Genomic DNA, 25,228 nt, shown 5'->3' with positions numbered 1-25,228 from the left:
AGCTTAATCTTGGTGGAAGCATGATATTTTGTAGGGTTTGGGGATGGGGTAGCGGGCGGTGGTGGGGTGGCGGTGGAGATGGAGAAAGAAGACCAGAGAAGAAGATTGATTGGGGTATACTTGATCCAACCTGACTAGTCCTTGGAGCCTAACCCAAGATGGATATGCAGCGGATATGGATATAATTTTTTTTCTAGTGAGATAGATTATCAATATCCGACCCATTATCACCTCTAGCTCTTAATGGCCAAGCTCCTATGCTGAGCACTACAGATCGAACAATCAAGGCCAAATGATCCATAGAGATCACTCTACTCTAATCCTTTTCATTATATCTTTTCATTCTATTTCTCTATATTATTCTAAAGCCATGCTTGACTTAAGCATCAAAAGAGACTCAGCTGGATCCACTCTAATGGGCATGCAGACTCACAACTCTCAATGGTAAATTGATGCTCTATTCTCAACCACCATGAATCGTTGTTGCTCCTAGATTGATTTTGATGATTACAAAGCAGATTGAAGGGATACAAATAATTTTAAAATGAAAAAATCCTTATGCTCTTCAAGGGCAAAATCATAATTTTACTAAAATCTTGATTTGATAGTATCATTTGGTAGAACAAAAGATTTGTGATCCAATGGTGAAAATTTCATTGATTTTGGACTTGTATTTTGAAAGTTATGCATGTTTGAAAATCATGAGTCAACCCGTGAGTCAACTCATGGCACAATGAGCTGATTGACACACCCTGTGAGTCGACCCTCATGAGTTGACCCCCAGGCATGAGTCGACCCCCATGAGTCGACCCCTGCAGTTTTAGGCCAAAAGTTGCAGAAACTCATTTTCTGGCTAATGCAACAGAAGTCGACTCACGAGTCGACTCCTGTAGCATGAGTCGACTCATGAGTCGACCCCTGCGACGGAAAATGTCAGCAACGATTATTTTTTTGCCCGTTTTAATTGCCTTTTATGCTTCCTAAAATTGCTCTAACGGCTCTTTATCTGCTTAAAATATTTTCTCTTGCTTTTAATGCTATAAAATGCTTGAAATGGTGAAAGAAATTGCAGATTAAATAGCAGATCAAATTGGAGAGAAAAGAAGAAGATCAATCGGCAGATCAAAAGAGAGATAAAAAAATTCATTGTAAGGATCCATGAGATAATTTGAGAGAAAAAGAAAAGAGGATCCAAAATCCACACGAGAGATTGTGAAAGAGATTCAAGAGCTTTCAAAGAGAGGATCTTTCAAGCCTATTGTTCAACCTTGATCTAGAGATCTTCCAAAGCTTTCAAGAGATCTTCAATCAACAATCAACCTCTTCTCAAGCATTCGTTCAAGCGTTCATCCACTTTGAGAAAATCCGAAAAGAGGTTCTTCATTTGAGTAAAGTTTTTATTATTATATTCGCTCATTTAAAGGAGCTGTTATTGTATTAATTTGTGCTCTAAATTATCTTACTCTTGTAAGTAATTGTTCTTATTTTTGGAGGATTTCCAAAACAAGGAAAGGTTGATCCGAACCTGAAATCGGAGTGTTTTGGGTTTACTTGTACCCGAAAAACAAGTGATCTAGCTTGGGATAGCTAGTGTCGGAGTTTCCGACGTTTTGTATTCAGGTTGAATACAAGTATAGTGGATTGAAATTTCCAAGTAGGAGCTTGGAGAGTGGATGTAGGTGCAGGGTTGGCACCGAACCACTATAAATCCTTGTGTTTGTGGTGTGCTTTATCGCTTCACTTTATTTCTTTATTATATTCTTGCATTCCTGCTTGAGGTAATTAATATTGAATTAAAATCTTTGTCTTGTCCATCATAAGTAATTAATCATTTCTAAAATTTTTAGAAACCCAATTCACCCCCCCCTCTTGGGTTGCATAGCTGGGCAACAAGTGGTATCAGAGCCCGGTGCTCTAGTCCTTCTTTGATCTAACAATCAAAGAGCCAAAGATCTATGGCAACCCATGTTGGTACTTCTCTAGCCGAGGGGCAATCAACAAACCGACCTCCACTTTTCAATGGGTCTAATTACACCTATTGGAAAGCTCGGATGAAGATTTTCATACAAGCACTCGACTATGATATGTGGAGTATCATAGTGAACGGTCCTCACACACCCACCAAGATTATAGATGGTGAGGAGTCAACCAAACCCGAGAAAAAATAGGATGAGGTTGACAAGAAATTGGCACAATTAAATGCCAAAGCCATGAATGTTCTTTATTGTGCACTAGATGCAAGTGAATTCAATCGCATTTCTACTTGTGCATCTGCTAAAGAAATATAGGATAGGTTAGAAGTAACCCATGAGGGAACAAATCAAGTAAAAGAGTCTAAAATAAACATGCTTGTACATAAATATGAATTGTTTAAGATGGAGCATGATGAGTCCATAACTGCTATGTTTACTCGTTTTACTGATATAATTAATGGTTTGAAGAGTCTTGGCAAATCTTATACTAACAGTGAACTTGTAAGGAAGATTCTCAGGTCACTGCCAAGAACTTGGGAAGCCAAGGTGACTGCCATCCAAGAAGCAAAGGATTTGAACACTCTACCTCTAGAAGAACTTCTTGGATCCTTGATGACTCATGAACTTAGCATGAAGCAACATCAAGAGGATGAAGTCAAAAATAAAAGAACCATTGCCCTCAAATCCACAACTTCGCCTGATTATGAAACGGATGACACTGAAGATGAAGAACAGGATGAAGAAATGACACTCATCACCCGGAGATTCAAGAAGTTCCTAAGAAAAAGGAAACAGGGGATGAAAAAGAAGTCATTCACAAAAGGGGAACAAAGCAAAGAGAAAGAGAAAGATCAACCCCTTATATGCTACGAATGCAAGAAGCTGGGATATTTCAGATCCGAATGTCCACAACTGAAGAAAGGTCCCACAAAGTTCAAAAAGAAGGCAATGATGGTGACTTGGAGTGCGAGTGATGACTCAAGCTCCGATGAGGAAACCTCAACAGAACAAGCCAACCTGTGCCTGATGGCACATGAAAATGAGGTAACTTCTGAATCCACTAGTGAATTCACATTTGAAGAATTGCATGAAGCATTCCATGATTCAATTGATGAATTAAAGAAACTAGGAAAGAAAAACAAAGAACTGAAATTGAAAAATCAGTCCTTAGTGAAACAAATTGAAAACCTGTCAATTGAAAAATTCACCTTGATTCAAGAAAATCAAAACTTAAAGGATGAGATTAACAAGCTGAAATCTATAGTAGATAAGTTCACCTTAAGTTCAAACAAACTAAATATGATTCTTGATAATCAGAAAGCTATATATGATAAGGCTGGACTTGGCTATAAACCTCTGAAGAAACAAAATTTTTTGAAGGATATCTATGTAAATTATTCAAGTAACAAGTCTACAAATATTACTTGTTTCAACTGTGGTAGGATAGGACATAAATCATACACATGTCTTATTAACAAATATGCAAACACAAAGAAAATATGGGTTCCAAAAGGAACCATTCTGACTAACCTGAAAGGACCCAAGAAAGCTTGGGTACCTAAGACAGAAACTTGACCTTTGCTTGCAGGTGTGTCTAGCATCCCAAGAAGGAAACAGGAAATGGTATCTTGACAGCGGATGCTCGAGACACATGACTGGTGATGAATCACAATTCATCACGCTTGATGCTAAGGATGGAGGGATGGTCACCTTTGGAGATAATGGCAAAGGAAAGATCATCGGGATAGGTAACATTGGTATCACTCCCTCCAGATACATTGAGAATGTTTTACTAGTTAAAAGTTTAAAGCATAACTTACTTAGCATTAGTCAATTCTGTGATAAAGGGTATAAAGTAGTTTTCGAATCATCTGTTTGCATTGTGACTAGTCCTATTAATGATGGCATTAAATTTATAGGACATAGGCATGGCAATGTTTATATGATAGATTTGAATGACTTAGCCAAATTAGACATGCAATGCCTAGTATCCTTGAATGCTAAAATCAATGAGACTAGTTGGCTGTGGCATCGTAGACTTGCACATATCAGCATGCATTCTCTTTCAAAATTAATTAAGAAAGATTTAGTTCTCGGTTTGCCAAAACTGAATTTTGAAAAGGATAGAATTTGTGATGCATGCCAATTAGGTAAACAAACTAGAGTATCATTTAAATCCAAAAATACTGTTTCAACTTCTAGACCATTAGAGCTCTTACATATGGACTTATTTGGACCAACAAGAACCACCAGTCTAGGAGGAAAACGATATGGCTTTGTAATTATAGACGATTACTCTCGTTTTACTTGGGTTTTCTTTTTGGCTCACAAAAATGAAACTTTTCATATTTTCACTAAATTTTATCGAAAAGTCTCTAATGAAAAAGGGTTTTCAATTCAAAATATTAGAAGTGACCATGGAACTGAATTTGAAAATCAAAATTTTGAAAATTTTTGTGATGAAAATGGAATTGGCCATAACTTCTCTGCTCCTAGGACACCCCAACAAAATGGGGTAGTTGAAAGGAAAAATAGAACCTTAGAAGAAATGGCCCGTACTATACTTTGTGAAAGCAACCTTCCAAGATATTTTTGGACGGAAGCAATTAACACAGCATGTTACATTTTAAATCGTGCTTTAATTAGACAATTTTTAAAGAAAACTCCCTATGAACTTTGGAAAGGAAGAAAATCAAATATTGCATATTTTTATGTTTTTGGTTGCCGATGTTTTGTATTAAATAATGGCAAAAAAAAACTTGGTAAATTTGATGCAAAATCAGATGAAGCAATCTTTCTAGGTTACTCCTCCACTAGTAAAGCATTTAGAGTTTTTCAACAAAAGAACTTTAATAGTTGAGGAGTCCATACATGTTATTTTTGATGAATCTAACGATCTTCCTTCAAGGAAGAATGAGGGTGTTGATGATGCAGATCCATTAATAGAAGGTATGAAGAAGATCATTCTGAAAGATTCAGCAACTCCAAAAGACAAGGATCAAGAAGACGAACAAAATGAAGGAGGTGAAAAAATTCAAAAACAACCTCAAGGTACAAATGACCTACCCAAGGAATGGAGGTATGTTCACAACCACCCTAAGGAGTTAATTATTGGTGACCCTATGCATGGGGTAAAAATCCATTCCTCACTAAGAGATGCAGTTAATCATTGTGCTTTTGTATCTCATCTTGAACCTAAAACTTTTGAAGAAGCTGAAAATGATCATAATTGGATTAATGCTATGCAAGAGGAACTTAATCAATTTGAAAGAAATAATGTTTGGACCTTAGTATCAAGACCTAAAGATTATTCAATAATTGGCACAAAATGGATCTTTAGAAACAAATTAGATGAGCATGGAAATGTAATTAGAAATAAAGCAAGACTGGTTGCTAAGGGATATAATCAAGAAGAAGGAATTGATTTTGATGAAACCTTTGCACCTGTTGCTAGATTAGAAGCTATTAGACTTCTACTTGCATATGCTTGCTTTATGAAATTCAAATTATTTCAAATGGATGTTAAAAGTATATTTTTAAATGGATATATCGCTGAAGAAGTATATGTAGAACAACCCCCTGAATTTGAAAATCATGCATTTTCAAATCATGTCTTTAGATTAAATAAAGCTTTATATAGATTAAAACAAGCACCTAGAGCATGGTATGAAAGGCTAAGCAAATTTTTACTAAATAATGATTTTTTAAGAGGTAATGTAGATACAACCCTATTTATTAAAAGAAATCAAAATGATATGCTAGTTATACAAATTTATGTTGATGACATAATTTTTGGGTCTACTAATGAATCCCTTTGTCAAGACTTTGCTAAGCTTATGCAGGGGGAGTTCGAGATGAGCATGATGGGAGAACTCACTTTCTTCCTCAGACTCCAAATCAAACAATCAAAAGAAGGAATCTCCATCACCCAAAGCAAGTACACCAAGGAACTACTCAAAAGATTTGGAATGGAGAACTGCAAACCAATTGGCACACCAATGAGTCCCTCATGTAAGCTTGACAAGGATGATGAAGGTAAATATGTAGACTTAAAATACTATAGAGGTATGATTGGCTCATTATTATATTTAACTGCAAGTAGGCCTGATATCATGTTTAGTGTTTGCTTATGTGCTAGATATCAATCTAATCCTAAAGAATCTCATTTGAATGCTGTTAAAAGAATCCTTAGATACTTAAATGGTACTCAAACACTAGGGTTATGGTACTCTAAGGACTCACAAATTGATTTATCAGGATATTCAGATGCTGATTTTGCTGGATGTAAATTAGATAGAAAAAGCACAAGTGAAACTTGCCAATTTCTTGGAGTTAACCTAATCTCATGGTTTAGCAAGAAACAAAATTCGGTGGCACTGTCTACGGCTGAGGCCGAATACATTGCAACCGAAAGTTGTTGTACTCAAATCTTGTGGATTAAGCAACAACTTGAAGACTTTGGAATCAATCTTAATGAAACACCAATAAGATGTGACAACACAAGTGCCATAAATCTATCTAAAAATCCAATTCAACACTCAAGATCCAAACATATTGAAATAAGACATCATTTCATAAGAGAACATGTTCAAAACAAAAATGTAATTCTTGAATATGTTTGCACTGAAAATCAATTAGCTGATATCTTTACAAAGGCCCTTAGTGAGGATAGATTCTGTGAAATTAGGAGAAATCTAGGAATTCTAGATCCATTTGCCTAAAATTTCTCAATTTCCAAAGAATTGATTAGAGCTCAATTTTCAACATCTATCTTGATCCCAAAAGCTCAAATTCATCATTCTAAAAACTTATCATTGAGCAAAATTCCTTCTCCTAAAATTTCAAATTTTTCTGGAATTTATTCATATTTTTTCTGAATTTCTGAACTTCATGAGTCGACCCCCATGAGTCGACTCAATGGCAAACTTGTAAATCCCACCAACTTTCATCGGGTTCATTGTTTTTATACTGAATCCCTGTTCGTGAGACGACTCATCTTCTTATCGTCCTCCTTCCAAAAGCCATCTTCTCCAACTCTTTTTTGTTCCAAATTCAAGGATTAATTTCGAGGCAATTCTCCCTCCTCCTCTCCACCAAAAATTGCCTCCTTGAAAAGGATTTTCTGTGCTTTCTCGCATTGCTTGGCACGGTTGGAACGTGCCCTAGCACTTTACCGATCTTCCAAAATTCACTTCTTTTCTCCACCAAAATCCTTCTTCACTCTCTTGTGATCCCTCCTCCACTCAATTCAAGTCTCCTTGTCTGCTACTATAGTGGATATGGCTCCAAAGATGAAACTTCCCCAAAGAAGAAAATCAATCCGTGAGCCTGAAGAAATTGTCAGAAAGAAAAGGCAAGCCGCTCAATCTTCAACTGCTCCCACTCCAGTTTCAGTACCTACTCAAGGTCTCTCTCAATCCCTCCTAAGCCCCAGTAAGAATCCTCTTTCCGATAGAAAAGTAGAAACCGGAAAAAATATAGATTTTCGATTCTTTGAGGAAGAAGGATTTACTTTTGCTACCAAAATTAAAAACCAAGGATGGGAACTCTATTGCTCTCTTAAGGAAGTCACCTATGTTGACCTTGTTAGAGAATTCTACCAAAACCTACTTTATGGAAGTGGGTCAGTGACTTCAACTGTAAAGGGAATTGATATCTGCCTGGACTCTAGGATATTGGAAGAAATACTTCAGTTGCCTTGTGAAGGATATTCATATATGGAACTCCCAATTAAAGAAGAGGGGATCAGAATTATTTTAGGAGAAACTTATTCAGGAAATTTAAACAAATTGAAAGCAAAGATTCTGTCCATTGAGATGAGGGTCCTGCATCAGATTGTAACAAAGCTATTCTTTCCTAGGAGTGGTAGGCATGACTTACTGTCTGGCAGAGATGTATGTATCATGTTTCATGTCATCACTCAGACCCCCCTGAACCTCCCTGCACTTATGATAGAGGCCATGAGAGAAACTTTGAATAGATCCAAGGCACACTTGCCTTATGGTATGGCCCTTACTAGAGTATTCAGGAGGTTTGGAGTTAGTTGTGAGGGGGAGGCACCTACCAAGCTATCTCATGTGGACACTTTCAACCAACACAGCCTGCACAGAATGGGATTTGCAAAGACTGATGGTGGTTGGATCAAGGGATCTGAGGAAAGAACTGAAGAGAGAACTGAAGTCAGAACTGAAGGCAGATTAGAAGAAGAAGATCCATCTTCTCCTGTATATGATTTCAGGGCAGCATCACCAGATACACAGTTCATTCCTGATACAGAGGCTGGCCCTTCAGAGTTTACTAGGATGCCCACACCAGTGTATCAGCCAGAGAGTAGAGCACCTCTTTCAGAGTTCAGACTAGCTGACGATCAGATCGAGCATATTTCACAGCGTGTGGCTTCTTTACTGTCTAGCCAGTGGAGTAGTACTTCTTTTGCACCTGGAGCTACCTCTTCTGATCAGACTATTACTCCCCACATCTCCACTGTATTTCAAATGATATCAGATCAGTCCATCAGGATCCAGCAGCTTGAGGACACTGTCTGGAGACTTACTGGTAGAGTTCTTGACTTGCAGGGGCAAGTCCTTGCTTTGGCCCATCCCAAGCCACAGGAGTCAACCATTGAGGTCACAGACCTCACTGCAGAGGCTGGTAGGCTCAGAGGAGCACTAGAAGGTGGATATGAATTGCTGAGGAAAAAAATCCGAGGATCGAGTGAGCATGCTACCACTCAGTTCACTGCTCTACTTCAATCTATTTTCAGAGCATTGAACGTACTTGATTCTATCAGACTCACCCTTTCTGTTCAGTCCTTAGCATCTCAGCGTACTCAGCCACCCAGTTCTTCTCACTCTCCTGCTCGTGCCAGAGGCAGACAGGGTAGAGGACGTACTTCTATAGAGATCCATCAGCTTCTCATATCATATCTGATGACTCCGATCCTTGACCTGTCTTGATCATTTCTAGGATCTGTACCTTGGGGCCATGTATTGACAATTAGCTGGTTAATTTTTATGAACTATGTATTGAAATAATTATGATATTAATGGAATCATCTTTTACTTATATTTCTACCTTTTGTAATGATATTGATCATATTTTGGTCATATATATTCTCCTTGTTGAAATATTGTCTTCTCTTTGTTGTTTGCTGTTGATAATTGCTATATTAAGGGGGAGCAAACATCTGTGATATACTCTAAAAGGGGAGAAATTAAAGAATATTTCAGAAAAAAAAAAAGTTAACCATGTCTGATGATGTCAAAAAGAGGGAGAAAGTAAACAATTAAACAAAAAGCAAGCAACTCATTAAAAGCAAAACCCTAAATTATGAAAGAAAAAGGGGGAGAAATTAAAAAAGGGGGAGAAATTAAACAAGAAGCAACTCATCAAAGGCAAAACCCCAAAAGCAAAATTATAAATTATGAGAAATTAATTGAAAAATTTAAAGAACAATACCAAAAGTACAATGCTAAGTACAATGCAATTATGTAACTTTTAAATTACTTCTTTACATATGCTCTGACTTACTTTAAAAATTTAAATATGCTCTGATATATTTCAAAATTCAAACTTGCTCTGATACATCTTTTGAAATTTACCTTGATACATCTTAAGAAATTTGACTTACTCTGATACACCCTAAAATTTCTTTTAACTTGCTCTGATACATGATAAAATTTAATCTGATACAGTGTGAAAATTTCTCTGATATTTGCTCTGATACAGTGTGAAATTTTTTCTGATATATTATAACATTTACTCTGATACATTGTAAAATCTTTTCTGATAACATTGTAAAAATTATTATTCTTGCTCTGATATATTGCAAAATTTATTTCTTTTATCTTTCTCTGATATATCTTAAGCTCAAAATGAGTTAATACACTTAAGCTCAAAATCAACTTTTAAACATACTTTGGCACACTTTTTTTTTTGGCACATAAGTATTTTTTGCTCTGATGCTAAAACTAAAATCGAATGAGAATGAAATTTTCAAAATAGAGCTCAATCTGATAACAGAAAATCAAGTTTTCTGCTCTAACACCAAAATCACATAATCAAATGAGCATATCTTCAAATCCTTAAGCAAATGGACAAATTATTTTTGCATATATATTACATGCCAAAAGAATCATACTCTTTTCAAGCATATACACCTATAATGCATTCTTTTGAAATTAGTGATTCACATAAATATTTTTGTTCAAATATTTTGTCATCATCAAAAAGGGGGAGATTGTTGCTCCTAGATTGATTTTGATGATTACAAAGCAGATTGAAGGGATACAAATAATTTTAAAATGAAAAAGTCCTTATGCTCTTCAAGGGCAAAATCGTAATTTTACTAAAATCCTGATTTGATAGTATCATTTGGTAGAACAAAAGATTTGTGATCCAATGGTGAAAATTTCATTGATTTTGGACTTGTATTTTGAAAGTTATGCATGTTTGAAAATCATGAGTCAACCCGTGAGTCAACTCATGGCACAATGAGCTGATTGGCACACCCTGTGAGTCAACCCTCATGAGTCGACCCCCAGGCATGAGTCGACCCCCATGAGTCGACCCCTATAGTTTTAGGCCAAAAGTTGCAGAAATTCATTTTCTGGCTAATGCAACAGAAGTCGACTCATGAGTCGACTCCTGTAGCATGAGTCGACTCATGAGTCGACCCCTGCGACGGAAAATGTCAGCAACGGCTATTTTTTTGTCCATTTTAATTACCTTTTATGCTTCCTAAAATTGCTCTAACGGCTCTTTATCTGCTTAAAATATTTTCTCTTGCTTTTAATGCTATAAAATGCTTGAAATGGTGAAAGAAATTGCAGATTAAATAGCAGATCAAATTGGAGAGAAAAGAAGAAGATCAATCGACAGATCAAAAGAGAGATAAAAAAATTCATTGTAAGAATCCACGAGATAATTTGAGAGAAAAAGAAAAGAGGATCCAAAATCCACACGAGAGATTGTGAAAGAGATTCAAGAGCTTTCAAAGAGAGGATCTTTCAAGCCTATTGTTCAACCTTGATCTAGAGATCTTCCAAAGCTTTCAAGAGATCTTCAATCAACAATCAACCTCTTCTCAAGCATTCGTTCAAGCGTTCATCCACTTTGAGAAAATCCAAAAAGGGGTTCTTCATTTGAGTAAAATTTTTATTGTTATATTCGCTCATTTAAAGGAGCTGTTATTGTATTAATTTGTGATCTAAATTATCTTACTCTTGTAAGTAATTGTTTTTGTTTTTGGAGGATTTTCAAAACAAGGAAAGGTTGATCCGAACCTGAAATCGGAGTGTTTTGGGTTTACTTGTACCCGAGAAACAAGTGATCTAGCTTGGGATAGCTAGTGTCGGAGTTTTCGACGTTTTGTATTCAGGTTGAATACAAGTATAGTGGATTGAAATTTCCAAGTAGGAGCTTGGGGAGTGGATGTAGGTGCAGGGTTGGCACCGAACCACTATAAATCCTTGTGTTTGTGGTGTGCTTTATCGCTTCACTTTATTTCTTTATTATATTCTTGCATTCCTGCTTGAGGTAATTAATATTGAATTAAAATCTTTGTCTTGTCCATCATAAGTAATTAATCATTTCTAAAATTTTTAGAAACCCAATTCACCCCCCCTCTTGGGTTGCATAGCTGGGCAACAATCGTTAATGAATCGATCTGCACTCTCCATGCCTCCAAATCATCAAACCATGGTCAGACAGGATTTGGGCATCAAGAGCCACAAAAAAAGCTTTATTCAATTATGTCAAAAGAGCAAAATGGAATTATTGTATGGAATAGGAGAAACCTATACTCTCAATTATAATTTTGCCCTTATCTACTTTTAACCATATCAAAACATTTGAGGAAAATTTTGTCCCGATAATAAAATCTACATAATCGTGAAATTGGTGCACTCAATTATTTCTCCATTTAACCCTCCAACCAAATGTCAAAAAATAATTCATCCCATAAAATAATTTTTTTCTTTCAACTTATTGAGATAATTTTCTATGTTTTCATAAATTTTTACTTCATAACCAAATCAAATTATCGATCCAAAGAATAATTTTGATAATTATAAAATATTAAAGTATAAAAAAGATCTAATATCTTTGAAGTTTGCTTTGAGGATGATTTCATAGGAAGTAAATATTTTTTGGTTAGCCTTGAAATCACTTGGGATATGTTTGAATAAGAAAATCAAATTTGGCGATGAATTCAAAGAAAAAAAAGCTAAATTGAGAACAACGAGTCGACTTATGGCTCGGATGAGTCGACTTTAGCATGCTCTGGGACTGGCATGCAGGCTGGCATAATCTGTGAGTCGACTCTTTTAGTGGGCTAGAAGACAGATTTTTGGCACAACCTGTAAGAGTCGACTCATGAATATGGTGAGTCGACTCATGAATATGTTGTGTCGATTTTTGGATTTAGACGAGTCGACTTCTCATGTGACGAGCCAATTCTCTCAAGAAAGACAAAATAATAATTTTCAAAGTCCTGAGGTCAAGTCGACTCATACTCTACGTGAGTTGACTCTTGGGCCTTCGCGAGTCGACTTTTGAGTCTGCAAATCGACTCCTGGGCCTTCGACAGTTTAAACAGCTAATTCTGCGGAAGGTCATGTTTCATCTAGAAAAATTTTTAATGGCTAGTTTTGATCTCCAACGAACAAAAAATGTTAGAATTGGGTTCAAAAGACATCAAACTTTATGGGAATTGAATTAAGATATAAGAGAAACCAAGTGAACAAAAGAGAGAATACATTCAAAGAAAAAGAAGTTCATTTTCAGCATTTACTACATTCAAAAAAGTTCAATCACCTCTAAATCAATTTCTCTTAAATTTTATGAGGACAATCAAGGAGAAAAAATAATGCATTAAGTACAAACATTCAAGTCTTCTCCAAGTAAGTATCATCGACAACAATCAGCTTGTTAAGAAGCTCTTGGATTATCTAGTTGGACAACATAAATGCTATCTAAAATAATAATATGGAAACCTATAAGACTTTCAAGTTGGGCTAAGGTGCTCTTCCTCATGTCTGACTGCCCCTCCAGTTTTCTATAGTTGCATCCTTTTAACGTCAGGCCTATTATCAGGATTTTTTTTTCTTCTGATTTCAAATAAAAACCCACTTGACTCCTGATTGCCAGAAACAGGTCTGGGCTCCTCTACCAAGTCTCTCTTGCTGTAACTAAATTGAGAAATACTTAACTCCTACCAAAAAAAAAAAAAAAAACAAAATCACCCCTATCATGCGTGTAGAATTTTGCTATGCTGTTTGTCACATCGTCCCTATTCAGCGGTCAAGGCGCGTAAGGAACGCTTCCTCCATACTCTTCACGTTTGGGACGGCAGCGTGCTACCTACAAAGACTCCAACACCAAACACTCATTTTGTCCAATCAAACAACACCGAGTAATCTAAATAAAATAATACGACATGCCAGAAACATCCAGTCAACGTCACACGGTCATTCATCAGAACATCGACACTCAATGGTTGACCCCAAAGTCTTCCAACCAATCCAACCCGCCCATTTTTTCCGCGGCCGTTCCATCACCGTCTATTTCCTCTCCCGGTGTTCCAATTTTTCCACAACCCAATCCTCTTTAATTGCCCCGCTAAATTCGCACCTCCTCGCCAGTCGCAAACCATGGCTGTACATTTACCAACAAAAGCCATGGCTATACGCCTCCTCCTCCTCCTCTCCGCCGCCGCCATTGCCGTCGCTGGTGTCGAATCCGACTCCCTCCTCCGGTTCCTTTCCGATCTCGGCTACACCGTATCCGGCGATCCCTGCCTCACCCTGGGCGTCACCTGCGACGCCAGCGGCGCCGCCACCCGCATCACCCTCCCCGACGCAGGCCTCGCCGGCTTCCTCTCCCCCGCCGTCGGCCGTCTCCCAGCCCTTCGCGAGCTCTCCATCCCCGGCAACCGCCTCTCCGGTGGCCTCCCCCGCGAGCTCGCTCGCTGCCGCGCCCTCCGCGTGCTCGACCTCCGTGGCAACCGCCTCTCCGGCAACGTCCCCCGCGAGGTCGGCTCCCTCTCCAACCTCCGCTCCCTCGACCTCTCCTCCAATCGCCTCTCCGGCAACATCTCCTTCCTCCGCCGCTTCCCCTACCTCGAGAACCTCTCCCTGGCCGGCAACCTCTTCTCCGGCCCCGTCCCCCGTTCTCTCAATTCCTTCCCCAAGCTCCGCCATCTCGACCTCTCAAACAACCCCAGCCTCGTCACCCAACCAGCCTCTGATAACTCCCCCAGGCGTCGGAGCCTTCTCCCGAACCGATACATCTTCGCCGAGAATGCCACCAAAGCTCACAATTCAACCAACAATTCTTCAAGAAAGGGCAATTCTTCATCCACTGCCACCGCGCCGGCACCGGCGCCATCATCGTCGCCTTCGCATCATCATCACAAGCACAAGCACCGGGTGCGAAACTGGATCATCGGCTTCCTTGTCGGCTCGGTAGCCGGCGTAGTCTCCGGTCTCATTCTTTCCGTCCTTTTCCGACTCCTGATCAATTGCATCCGGGGCCGGTACAAGAATCCGGGAGGGCCATCCATCTTCAGCCCAATCATCAAGCGAGCCGAACACCTCGCATTCTTGGAGAAGGAGGACGGACTCGCTTCTTTGGAGGTCATCGGCCGGGGCGGTTGCGGCGAAGTCTACAAGGCCGAACTACCCGGTACGCCAGAGAGACCCGGAAGGGCGATCGCTATCAAGAAAGTCATGAGAAGGAACATTGACAATACTGAACCTACTGATGAGGAGAGCAAGCTGCTCGACAAGTGGATGCGGCAGATTCGGTCGGAGATTCGGACCGTTGGCTATATCCGTCACCGGAATTTACTCCCGCTGCTAGCTCATGTTCCCCGACCGGATTGCCATTACTTAATCTATGAATACATGAAGAATGGAAGCCTTCAGGATGTGCTTAAGGAGGTCTGGGAGGGCCGGCGAGAGTTGGATTGGCTCATGAGGCACAAGATAGCAACTGGAATCGCCGCTGGCTTGGAGTATCTTCACATCCACCACAAGCCTCAGATAATTCACAGAGATCTCAAGCCAGCAAATATTTTGTTGGATGATGACATGGAGGCGAGAATAGCAGACTTTGGCTTAGCTAAGGAGATGCCTGATACCAACACTCATATAACCACCTCGAATCTTGCCGGGACCGTGGGATATATTGCACCAGAGTATCACCAGACGCTGAAGTTTACAGCAAAGTGCGATATCTACAGTTTTGGAGTGATTTTGGCGGCTCTGGTGATTGGTAAGACGCCATCGGATGACTTCTTCCAGGAAACGCATGAGATGAGCTTGGTGAAGTGGGTGAGGAACATGATGAACTCGCCAAACCCGCGGGCGGCGATAGATAATAAGCTGGTGGGGAATGGGTTTGAGGAGCAGATGTTGCTGGTGCTTAAGATTGCTTGTTTTTGCACAGTGGATGAGCCGAAGGAGAGGCCCAACAGTAAGGAGATCAGGTCTATGCTATCCCAAATAAAGCACCGCTAAGTTTGGCAGGGAGGAATATCATAAAGCTAGTGGAAGGTTTGGCCTTCTTGTGCGTGTTTTTTCTTTTCTTTTTTTTTGTTTGTAGCCTTATTGTGCGTGTTGAAGTCATGGTGGTGGGCATGAAAAAGTTGACCACGATTGGCAAGAAGCATTACCAGGAGAATTAATGTATTAAAATATGAATCCTACTTGGACTTTTCGTTACAACTGTACCTTGTATTATATAAATTATATGAATATATGAATGCTCCTCGCAATATGCTTTTCCACAAAAGTCTCGGTCTGCTCTCAAATTCTATTTTTTGTTTGCGTGATATGGCAATGAAAAGCAAGTTTCGTCCCGTGTGATGTGGGTGATATTTACAATGAAAAGCAAGTATCCTCCTGTGCGATGTGGGTGATATTTATTATCATAAAATTGTCAAAGGGAGCTCCAAATGATTAAATTAACACGAACAACTCGAGTTCACTGTAAAAACAGGCTTGGTCAACTCATCTTAGGATCACACCACGCTTACACATATAAGTGCTTGGGTAAGGATAAGTTGGGCTTGCAGAAGTGTGAATTATGGGCTTGGATTAGAGGGAGGGACATCTATTTGCTGATTCTAACAACCTCAAGGGACTTTTAAATGCTGGTTATTCATAGATGGTCAAGCATACGTATTTTGACAGTCAATATCATCACGAATTTTTATGTTTCCATGATCAGCTTGCTCATGAGATTCCTATAGCATGCAAAGCGTTTAAAAGGTTTATAAGATCTTTGCTTTTTCAACTAACAACAATATGATTTTTGATTGACCTCCCAAAAGATCATGGTCAGCTATATATCCATCTATGTGTGTGTGTGCGTATATAGAGGCAACTCTTAATCAAAAACAATTTTTTTTTTTTTTCCCGCATTTTAGAGATATCCCTATGATAGAAAAATTAGTATTACTTGAGAAATAAAGTTTAAATTAGCGATCACTCGATCTCCTATCAAGAGTCAGGTGGACATGCTTGCAACAACTATTTGGTAGAAACAATGGAAGAAGAGAAACTAAAAAAAAAAAAAAATTGAACCTAGAGTGAAATCTATTTCTATTAAAGATAGCATCTATTTTGCTTCAACAGATATTTCTTAGATCTTGATTGGTGCTTCCTACCCAATGAATTTGATAGGACTCTACGACGAGTTGACATGAAGCTGGACAGTTTCACATTAAGCTAGAAGGCAATGGGAAGGTGAGAGTTTTTGCAATAGTAAATCCAATCTTTTAGAACTTAAGCTTTTACATGATTGGGTCATGGAGTGCCTCCATGCCCTAAAAATAGATGGAACATTTCATCAAACTGCACCTCTCAACAAGTTAAATAAAAAATTAAATTCATATTATATTGACTTGAAAGTTGCGACTAACTCTTTACTGATAGATCTTTTAGGGTCTATGCTTTTGGATCTTCCGGGGCATGATTTTGTCCGGTCATGGTTTTTCTTATGACTAGCCCTATTTTCAAGATTTCTGAAGGATAGAAAATAGCAAACTCTAAACACGTTTACTATTTTACAAAGGGTAAAACTTTAGGATACTATTCTTCCTCGCCGTCCTTTAGATATTAATATGCTTTTTTATCACATTAATTCATCCTCTTGATGATATATGATAGGTTTTTTTCCTTATATTAAAAACTAAAATATTTAAAATAAAAATTAATCGAGTCAATGAAGGAGATAAGGCCACCCGCACCGCCACCCCGCAAACCTCACACCTCCCCTCCCCAATGCAGCAGTACAATCTCTATATATAGCTTTATATTTCTAGTCTCTAAAAGAAGTCATACAATACACACATATATACATACATCCATGCGTATATGTACATATATGTACGTATGTAAATACTTTATGTTTTAAATTTGATAAAATCTTTACAGGTTCATAATCAATGCCTTTCAAAACTGACAATCCATCATGTTGAAGATGATCTACATTAGAAAATACTATTAGAAACCAATGTTCAATAATTACATATGTCCCCCACCTTTCCTAATAAGGATTAATAATACTTGGACATTCTCTACCAAAAAAAAAGACTTAGACATAGTTTGTGCTTTCCATGGCATGAGACACGCGGATTCATCTTGAAAGCACATAATGACAATCAAGCTAGGATAAGTCTTTTGTTAAATATCAAAAAATAATTTTAGCTCACCAACATGAGCACTCTACAAAATTCTTCAGCATCTCATTAGCATCATGAGGAGTTTCTTAGTTGGACATGCTTTGGTTGTGAGTCACTAAGTACAAAATATATGCGATGGTTTTGCCTTCTAATTTTTTATTAGTTGAAATAATTATGAGAGTAGTTTATTCGCCAATCTTTGTTCCCACTCTTAAGGCTACTTTGGCTAAGCCTATTAAAGTGGAGACATACCCGAGGAATTGGTTTGTTTGGAATTTTTTGAGCTGCTCTTGCGCCACCAAGTAAAGATATCATTATGAAATCAAGAATAATAATTATTATTATCATTATGCCAATTCTTCATTCCAAAATAGAATTTAGATTTTCAAAATATTAAACATGAGTGCATCCTACAATATTGGAATGGGTGGTACACAAAATTGGAGCGTATCCAGAATTGATTCATGATGTTTTAAAAATTAATTCTCCCAGATTCTTGACCAAGCAATTCTGGATTGTGTGTGAAATGATAATAAGAACTATGAACCCAAACATAACCGTAGAGGACCATTGAATCAAATAAAATGATATAGATCATCGTGTGACTTCATATAAATGAAAAGATCTGAATCACAATCATTTATTTTCTTTTCTTTATCAGACATTTGGTTCATCAGAATCACAATTATATTTTATTTTTAAACATACAAGTTTGTTGAATTAGCTACCTTCCTCACAGGTGCTATCACTATATATTAAGTGGTACTATTGCCTAAAATATGTTAGTTATGCATACTTGACTAGTTAGCAGTTTACAAGAAGTACATGCTATTATGATCTCTGTTAAGGTTAAACGGGCCTAATAATAAATGATAAATCATCTGAACTACTCCATGCTTTAGACTAAAAGTCCAGCCAATGTTCTGTGATCAAGAGAGAAAAACAAAAAAATAAATAGAAAAGAAGTCCAGTCAATGGATCAGTGACCCTACAAATAAATAGCTATAAAGATAATGATAAATGCTTTCTTTTGTAAGCTCCTGTACTAACCTATTCTCGCAGATCCAATGAAGATTCTGCGAGGGGGATAGGGCTGACCCATCTAATCTCCGTAGAATATGTATGCATGTATTTCCTCCACCACTACTCGTCTCCTTCCACATGCCATGTGGCCTGCCAGACTTTTACTTTTAAGACAAACATGGCCGACAAGTCTTTGATTTTAATCATTATGAGTGCAATATATATACACTGATTGCAACGTCGAATTATTTCTGTTAGTCATGCAAGTAAACCAAACTGAGCTGATACCAACCAGGCGAAGATCCAACAGGAGAAAAGGGAAGTCATGACATAGGCTTATTTTCCTGGTACCCGTCCAACACGTTTGTTGATAATTTATTGCAACAGACTTGGTGGTCTTGCCACGACTTTGACATCAACCAAGACTCTAGTATCACTTTTCATCTGGTCTTATTCTATAGCTAATGTACACAAACAGGCCTGGCTTAAATGATTGCAAGGCAGTGAAGCATATTATATATATATATATATATATATATATATATATATATATATATATATATATATATATATATATATATATATATATATATATATATATATAAAAGGATGCATTTGGTTATATTTTTTTATTTTTGATTTTTAAAAAATATTTTTTATTTTTTTTTGATTTTTACTATTAAGTAAAAATAAAAAAAATAAAAAGTATGTTTGATAACTCTATTGCTATAAAGTAAAAAGCAACGATTGAGGACGGTAGGTGAAGAGCTCGATGAGGGAGAAAGGTTCAGAAAGTGAGGGAGAAGGAGGTGGGGATGTGAAGAACTCGATGAGGGAGAAGGGTTCGGGCTCTTTATTTTTTGGTTTAATATTTTAGATGTGCGGAAGCAAAAAAAATAGAAAAATAAATTTTGAAAAGTAAAAAATTTTTGCTTTGCATATAAAATAATTATTTTAATTATTTTAATTTTTATTTTTTACTTTTCATGATGTTATCAAATATTATTTTTTAATTTTTATTTTTTAAAAATTAAAAAATAAAAAAATATTTTTTTAATAGCTAACCAAATGCACCCCAAGTGAAAGCGAAATGGAATCTAATTTGTGACCCTGCTTTCTTAGGTATGGGTGCTACTTGGGGGTTGCGCAGCATTGTCCAGACTGAATTAAAAGATAGGGCCTTCTTGGAAGCTTGGATAACTTATTCTTAGATGGCAAGAATGTATGGTTAACCATTAAGAGGAGCTAGCGGTGGAGAAGAGAGTTTAATGATAAACCTATTAGAATATATATATAAGATATGTTTGGTTAGGGAAATTGAGCTTTGAAATGAGAATGAATGATTCTAATTTCAACAGTTTAATTGGAAGGAGTCTCATTCCCATTCTGTGATTCCAAAGAAGAATGGAAATGCCCTCATCCCTCAAACTTCAATCATGACTCTTTTTCAATATTCAAATCCTATTCCGATTCTGATTCCAATTACAAACTAAACACGTTAGGGAATATGGCTTGTTGGTACAGAATTTCACAGAAGTCGGAGAAGCTGGAGTTGAGATGACCGCGGCCGCCGTCGGGACCTGCAAGGGAAGTCTAAACCAGAGTTGGAGGTACTCCGACATGACCCTCCGACGCTCAAGTCAGTACTCTGCTTCCACAGAAATGGAGTGCTCAAATGAAATTTTGGCAGAATTTCGAGATAGAATTTTGAGCTTAGAGAAGAACGTATTTGAGGATCCCTTTTTATAGACGGAGAGCATAACTGATTGACAGCGACGTCTGTAATCGTCTGATAGTGGGCCGTTCAGAACCACGTGGAGTTTGTTACGGAGAGTAGTGGCGTCAGGGGGTCGTTCAGGACCACGTGGAGTTTGTTACGGAGAGTGGAGTGGTGTCCGTTATTGTGACTTGCCAGAGAGTGGTGGAGCCACATGGAATCCATTACAGAGAGTGGAATAGGGTAGTGGCCATTGTCGTGACTTGCTAGAGAGTTCGAAACTGTCGGCTGAAGCTCGGCTGGGATGTCTGATGGAGCAAAATGGCTCTCTATCTCGTCAATCCAGGAGAAGCTCGGATGGAGACTTTCTATTGAAAAAGTCCAATTTCATGAGGAATCCGACAGAGGGTCGACCGGCAGTGGACTTCGGATGGCGTTGGGAAGGTTCGTCCGCTGGAGGAGTCTGGAGGATCCTGTGGAAGTCCGGATGGCGTTGTTGAAGGTTGATGGCTGGGGAGATACAGCAGACACCGGAGGCAGTCGGTCGTTATAGAAATCCAGCTGCTGGAGCCCGTCTGTTGTAGAAGTTCGTCCAGAAGTTCGTTTGGAATCCATCTGCTATGGAAGTTCAGACGGAGTCCAGTTCTTGTAGAATGTTGAAAGGAGGCCGCTTATTGTAGAAGCTCGATTAAAGATCGGTTATCGTGGGAGCTCGAAGTAGTGACCTGGCCGGGAGAGCCTGTCCCATTGTAGAAGCTCGTTTGGGATCCGTCCACTGTAGGAGTTCGACTGAAATTCGGTTCTCGTAGGAGATCAGATGGAATCTAGAAGGTGGTCGACCACCATATAAACTTGGATGGAGTCTGGTTACTGTAGAAATCCCATTGTCAGAGAAGCTCGGATATTGATGAAGTCTGAAAGGAGTTCGGAGTAGAGTCATCCGTGGCCGGAAGAAGTCTGAAAGGGATTCGGAGAATAGTTGATCACTGTAGAAAATCGGTTGATAGTGAAGCTCAGAGAGCATTTGGAGCAGTCTGGTAGATGAATGGAGAAGCTCATTGTCGAAGAAGTCCAGATGGTATTATGGAAGCTCGGACGGTCGAGGGAGTTCAGAAAGACGCCACACAAAGTCGGACGCTGGAAAAGCCCTGGAAGGGTCGGCCTTTTACAAACTTCGATCGGAGGTATTTATACCTAACACCAGTCTCCCTACTTTCGAGTTCGAATTTCGAACGAAGAAAGTACAGAGAAATTTTTACAGCCAAAGTTGCCTCCCTCGACTTCTGTACTTGGTTGTTTTCAGATATTTTGGCATTTGGCACGTTGGTGCTGGAGCCTTTTCAAATCAAGGTGATCTAAAAAGATTTTTTCGAAATTTTTGCTGGAGCGTTGCTCTAGGTACGGTGCAATAATGATTTTGTCAGCTGTCAGCCATTATCAGCCGCCTGCCATGTTGAGTGGGACACGCGGCAAGTGTAGGTCGGCCAGAGGAGATCCACAATCATTACTGCGCTGGGCCCTATTGCCTATTTAAATCCGGTCCCCCCTTCTAGGGATTTCACTTTGCCTGAGAGTCCTGTTGGTGCCCTTCTTCTTCCCCGAGAGCTCCATCCCTTTCCGCCTTAGGCGTTCTTCGAATCGATCCCCATCTCTGCATCTCTGCACTTCTCGGACCAGTCTAGGTTAGTTCCAGAACTCTCCTCTTCATTTTTTCTTTGCTATTCTTCTTCCATTTTTTTCTGTTACATTCCACTTGTCCAGTTTTCGCAAGCGCCCCATCTCTTATTTTTTCTAATTTTTTCAGGATTTTTAAGGTTTTTACTCGATTCATAATATCCTCCAGCACTTCCTCCTCTAGTAGTTCTAGGAGTTCGTCCGTTCCAGTCCCACAAAATTCTAGCTCGGTAGAAGAACCTCATCTGATCTTTGTACCAGACACCATCCCCAGCTCTCTGACTCTGGAGAAACTCTCACTAATTAGGATTCAGTACGGGGTTCCTCCAGAGTACGAGCTGGAGCTTCCCGGGCCAACTGGCCGGGCCAGCGCTCCTCCCCCTGGCTGCTTCTATTTATACCAGGAGGCTTTCCGCGTCAGACTTCGACTTTCTTTTCGCCTTTTGTCATCACTCTCTTTCACTTTTAAACATTCTTTAGTTTCTGTAGCACCGAACTCTTTTAGATTTCTGATAGAATTTCTTTCCCTCTGTCGCCTAGTCGAAATCCAGCTAACCCTTTTCTGTTCAAAATTTCTATACCTTCAAGCGTCACCCTTGACAAAGGACTGATGGTGCTTCTCCCCTAGTTTGATAGAAAGGGATTGCTGAAAGGTCCCCCTCTTCTATCCACAACTGGAAGGAGAGGTTCTTCTATGTCCGATGCCTGACCTTGGAGCTGGGATTACCCCCTAAGGCTCTCTGGAGATTCCGTTCGTCGGGCTTCTAGCCTGGAAAGGGATGACCTCGAAGCCTCCAATAAGCTCGAGGCCTATCAAGCTCCCTCCTCTCTGAACTTCTGAAGGAACAACTCTTGTCAACGTCGGCTGAGTCCTCTTAACCCTGCGGTATTATATTATTTTTTCTCTTTTTTTTGCTGCTTCCCCTTTCTCTTATTCTATTTCTGCGCCATGTCGATCTTCTTTTATTGCAGACATGGACACAGGCGTGGCTCGAGGTTAGCCCAGGGTCTCAAGACCCATAAGAGAAAAGGCGCCTTGACTTAGGGTCAACGAAGAGAGCCAGGATAGAAGACGAGCTCGGTCGCCCGCTCAGGTGGCTGTTGCCATCGACACCCCTCCGACGTCGAGCCCGAAGTCCCCGAGCCTCTTCAAGGAGCCCCCCCACCGAGGATCCCGCTCCAGAGACTCGTCCGAGGGGCACCCGGGTCGAAAGGGAGGAGAAAAGAAGATCCTGGCCCGCAAGAGCCATAGCCGCAAGCTAGCCGTCGAGGGAGCCGACGGCTCCGAGGAAGATCTAGAGAAAATCCCTTCAACAATAGGGATTTAATAAAAGGCTGTCAAAGGTGCATTTGCCCGAGTCGTCCAGAGGATCATCCTTTCTGATCCTGAGCTGCGGGTCTGGACTCTCTGGATCTTTTCTTGAAGTAGGTCAATCACTTTTTTCTCCTTCTTGCTTCTTTACTTAGTTTACTCCTTAGCCTTTATATTGACTCCCCAGTCTCTCTTGCAGATTGGACACCAGCTCATCGCCAACGTCGAGGGATGAAGATCGCCAGAGGGAGGCAGCCCGGTGGAGGAAGGTCGCCTGGCTGAGGCTGCTCCCTTAAGGAAGATCGTGAGGTCACAAGTCTCTAGAGGCACTGCAGAAGGAGGGACAAACCTTTTTGATCTGAGGGCCACCTTGGGAGGAGGAGAGAAAGAAGGCAGAAGCCGAGGTCTCCGAACTAAGGCACAGGACTCCGAGCTGAAGCCGATCTCCGTCCCTGGTCTCGGAGGTAGGGGCCCGAGCAGTGGAGAAGTTCAAGGCCTCCTTCGAGATGGAGGATCTGCAGGTCCAATTCGGCCAGGATCCTTCATCAAGGGTTACGAGCTCTGCCAAGGGAAGGTGGCCGAAAAGTTTTCGAGCTGGACCTCGGCTTCCTGGATGAGGGTCCGATGATGAAGCCAGACCTTCCGAAGTCGCTGCCAGTCCTCCCCCAGCCAGGACCTCTTCGATCGCTGTGGCCGTGCGACCGACCTTCCGGGGGCCGAGCTCCTCCACTTCTGTCCAGAGGTCCGAAACCTCTAATTTTGTATTCTTCCTTTGTGGTGACTTTTTTTCATTCTCGTGTACTTAAAAACTATTTAATCAATGAAATCGGATTCTTCTTACAGAGAGCTCCTTTTTCTTCTTCTGCATTCCTTTCCTTCTCTTCTGTCTTCTTATACTAATTTGAGTTGTGGCGCTCTTGTCTCCCAACGACAATGTCCTGACCGAAGCTCTTCCCCTACACAGAGGATTCTCTAAAGTCGATGATCCGGGATCTCAGAAGGAAAGTTCATCACTTGATGAAGAAATCAAAGAAGCTGGATGACAAACTTCACCGGATTGAGGAAGAGCCATTCGGAAGTCACTGTGGAGGCTATTCGCTTTCAGACCTCCACAGAAAGGGTCTCATGGACTATACCCGGAGGAAGGCTGACTTTGTGATGGAGCTTGAGGAACTCCAAAATATGCCAGGACCGATCTTGGACTCAGGCTTCCAAATCAGCTCTTCGAAGTCGAACTGACGGCCGCACGGGAGAAGATCGATCAGTTGGAAGGGAGCTCGTCCTGATCACAATCCAGGCCGATCGCAATCGAGACTGATCGAAGAAGTTCTCTGACCTTCAAAAGCAGCTACAGGACGTCGAGGCGAACTACAACGCCTACCAGTCGACTGGAGCGGGCAAGTAGAGGACTACCGAAGGAAGCTCAAGACGACGACCGTGAAGTTGCCTGCCTTCAGAGGCAGTGTCTGAGAGAGTCCAGCCATCTCTATGCAAGGTTCGATGAGCTCCGCTCCTTGAGGGGGACCATGGAAGAACTGTTTGTGGCCTTTGGACAGGAGAAGACCGAACTGCAGTGGCTGAAGATTCAACTGACCTACGAGCAGCAATCGATCAAGGATGCCGAGGCGGAATCTGAAGTTCTGAGGAAGAGATTTTGAGAGTCGGAGGGTGAGAGCCGGCGGTTCCACCAGATGTATCGGAAGATGTTGTTAAGAAACAAAGAACTGAAAGAAGAGTCAAAAAATTTAAAGTAATCCCTAATAAGGACTGGAACTAAGAGCTCGAAGTCGGAAGAAGCCGAGCTTTCTTAGAGCTTCTTTTATCTTTCGTTCTTCTATATA

The 25,228-nt window shown here is 40.0% G+C and overlaps 1 protein-coding gene across 1 annotated transcript; it reads left to right on the top strand.

Annotated features, from left to right (window-relative positions):
• The first annotated feature begins 13,586 nt into the window (after positions 1 to 13,586).
• On the top strand, positions 13,587 to 15,767 carry LOC140859751 (leucine-rich repeat receptor-like serine/threonine/tyrosine-protein kinase SOBIR1). The gene has a single exon (XM_073262233.1). It carries the CDS (start codon positions 13,625 to 13,627, stop codon positions 15,491 to 15,493), a length of 1,869 nt encoding a protein of 622 aa, XP_073118334.1. The 5' UTR covers positions 13,587 to 13,624; the 3' UTR covers positions 15,494 to 15,767.
• Positions 15,768 to 25,228: the final 9,461 nt, after the last annotated feature.

The sequence above is a fragment of the Elaeis guineensis genome, chromosome 8 (genome assembly GCF_000442705.2).
Source record: "Elaeis guineensis isolate ETL-2024a chromosome 8, EG11, whole genome shotgun sequence".
Lineage (NCBI taxonomy): Eukaryota > Viridiplantae > Streptophyta > Magnoliopsida > Arecales > Arecaceae > Elaeis > Elaeis guineensis.
Note: the sequence above shows the minus strand (reverse complement) of the source record. Positions and strands in the feature narration are given on the sequence as shown.

Bases quoted from the DNA above. Each gene is read 5' to 3' on its own strand.
- LOC140859751 (XM_073262233.1), top strand. From the start codon at position 13,625: ATGGCTGTACATTTACCAACAAAAGCCATGGCTATACGCCTCCTCCTC.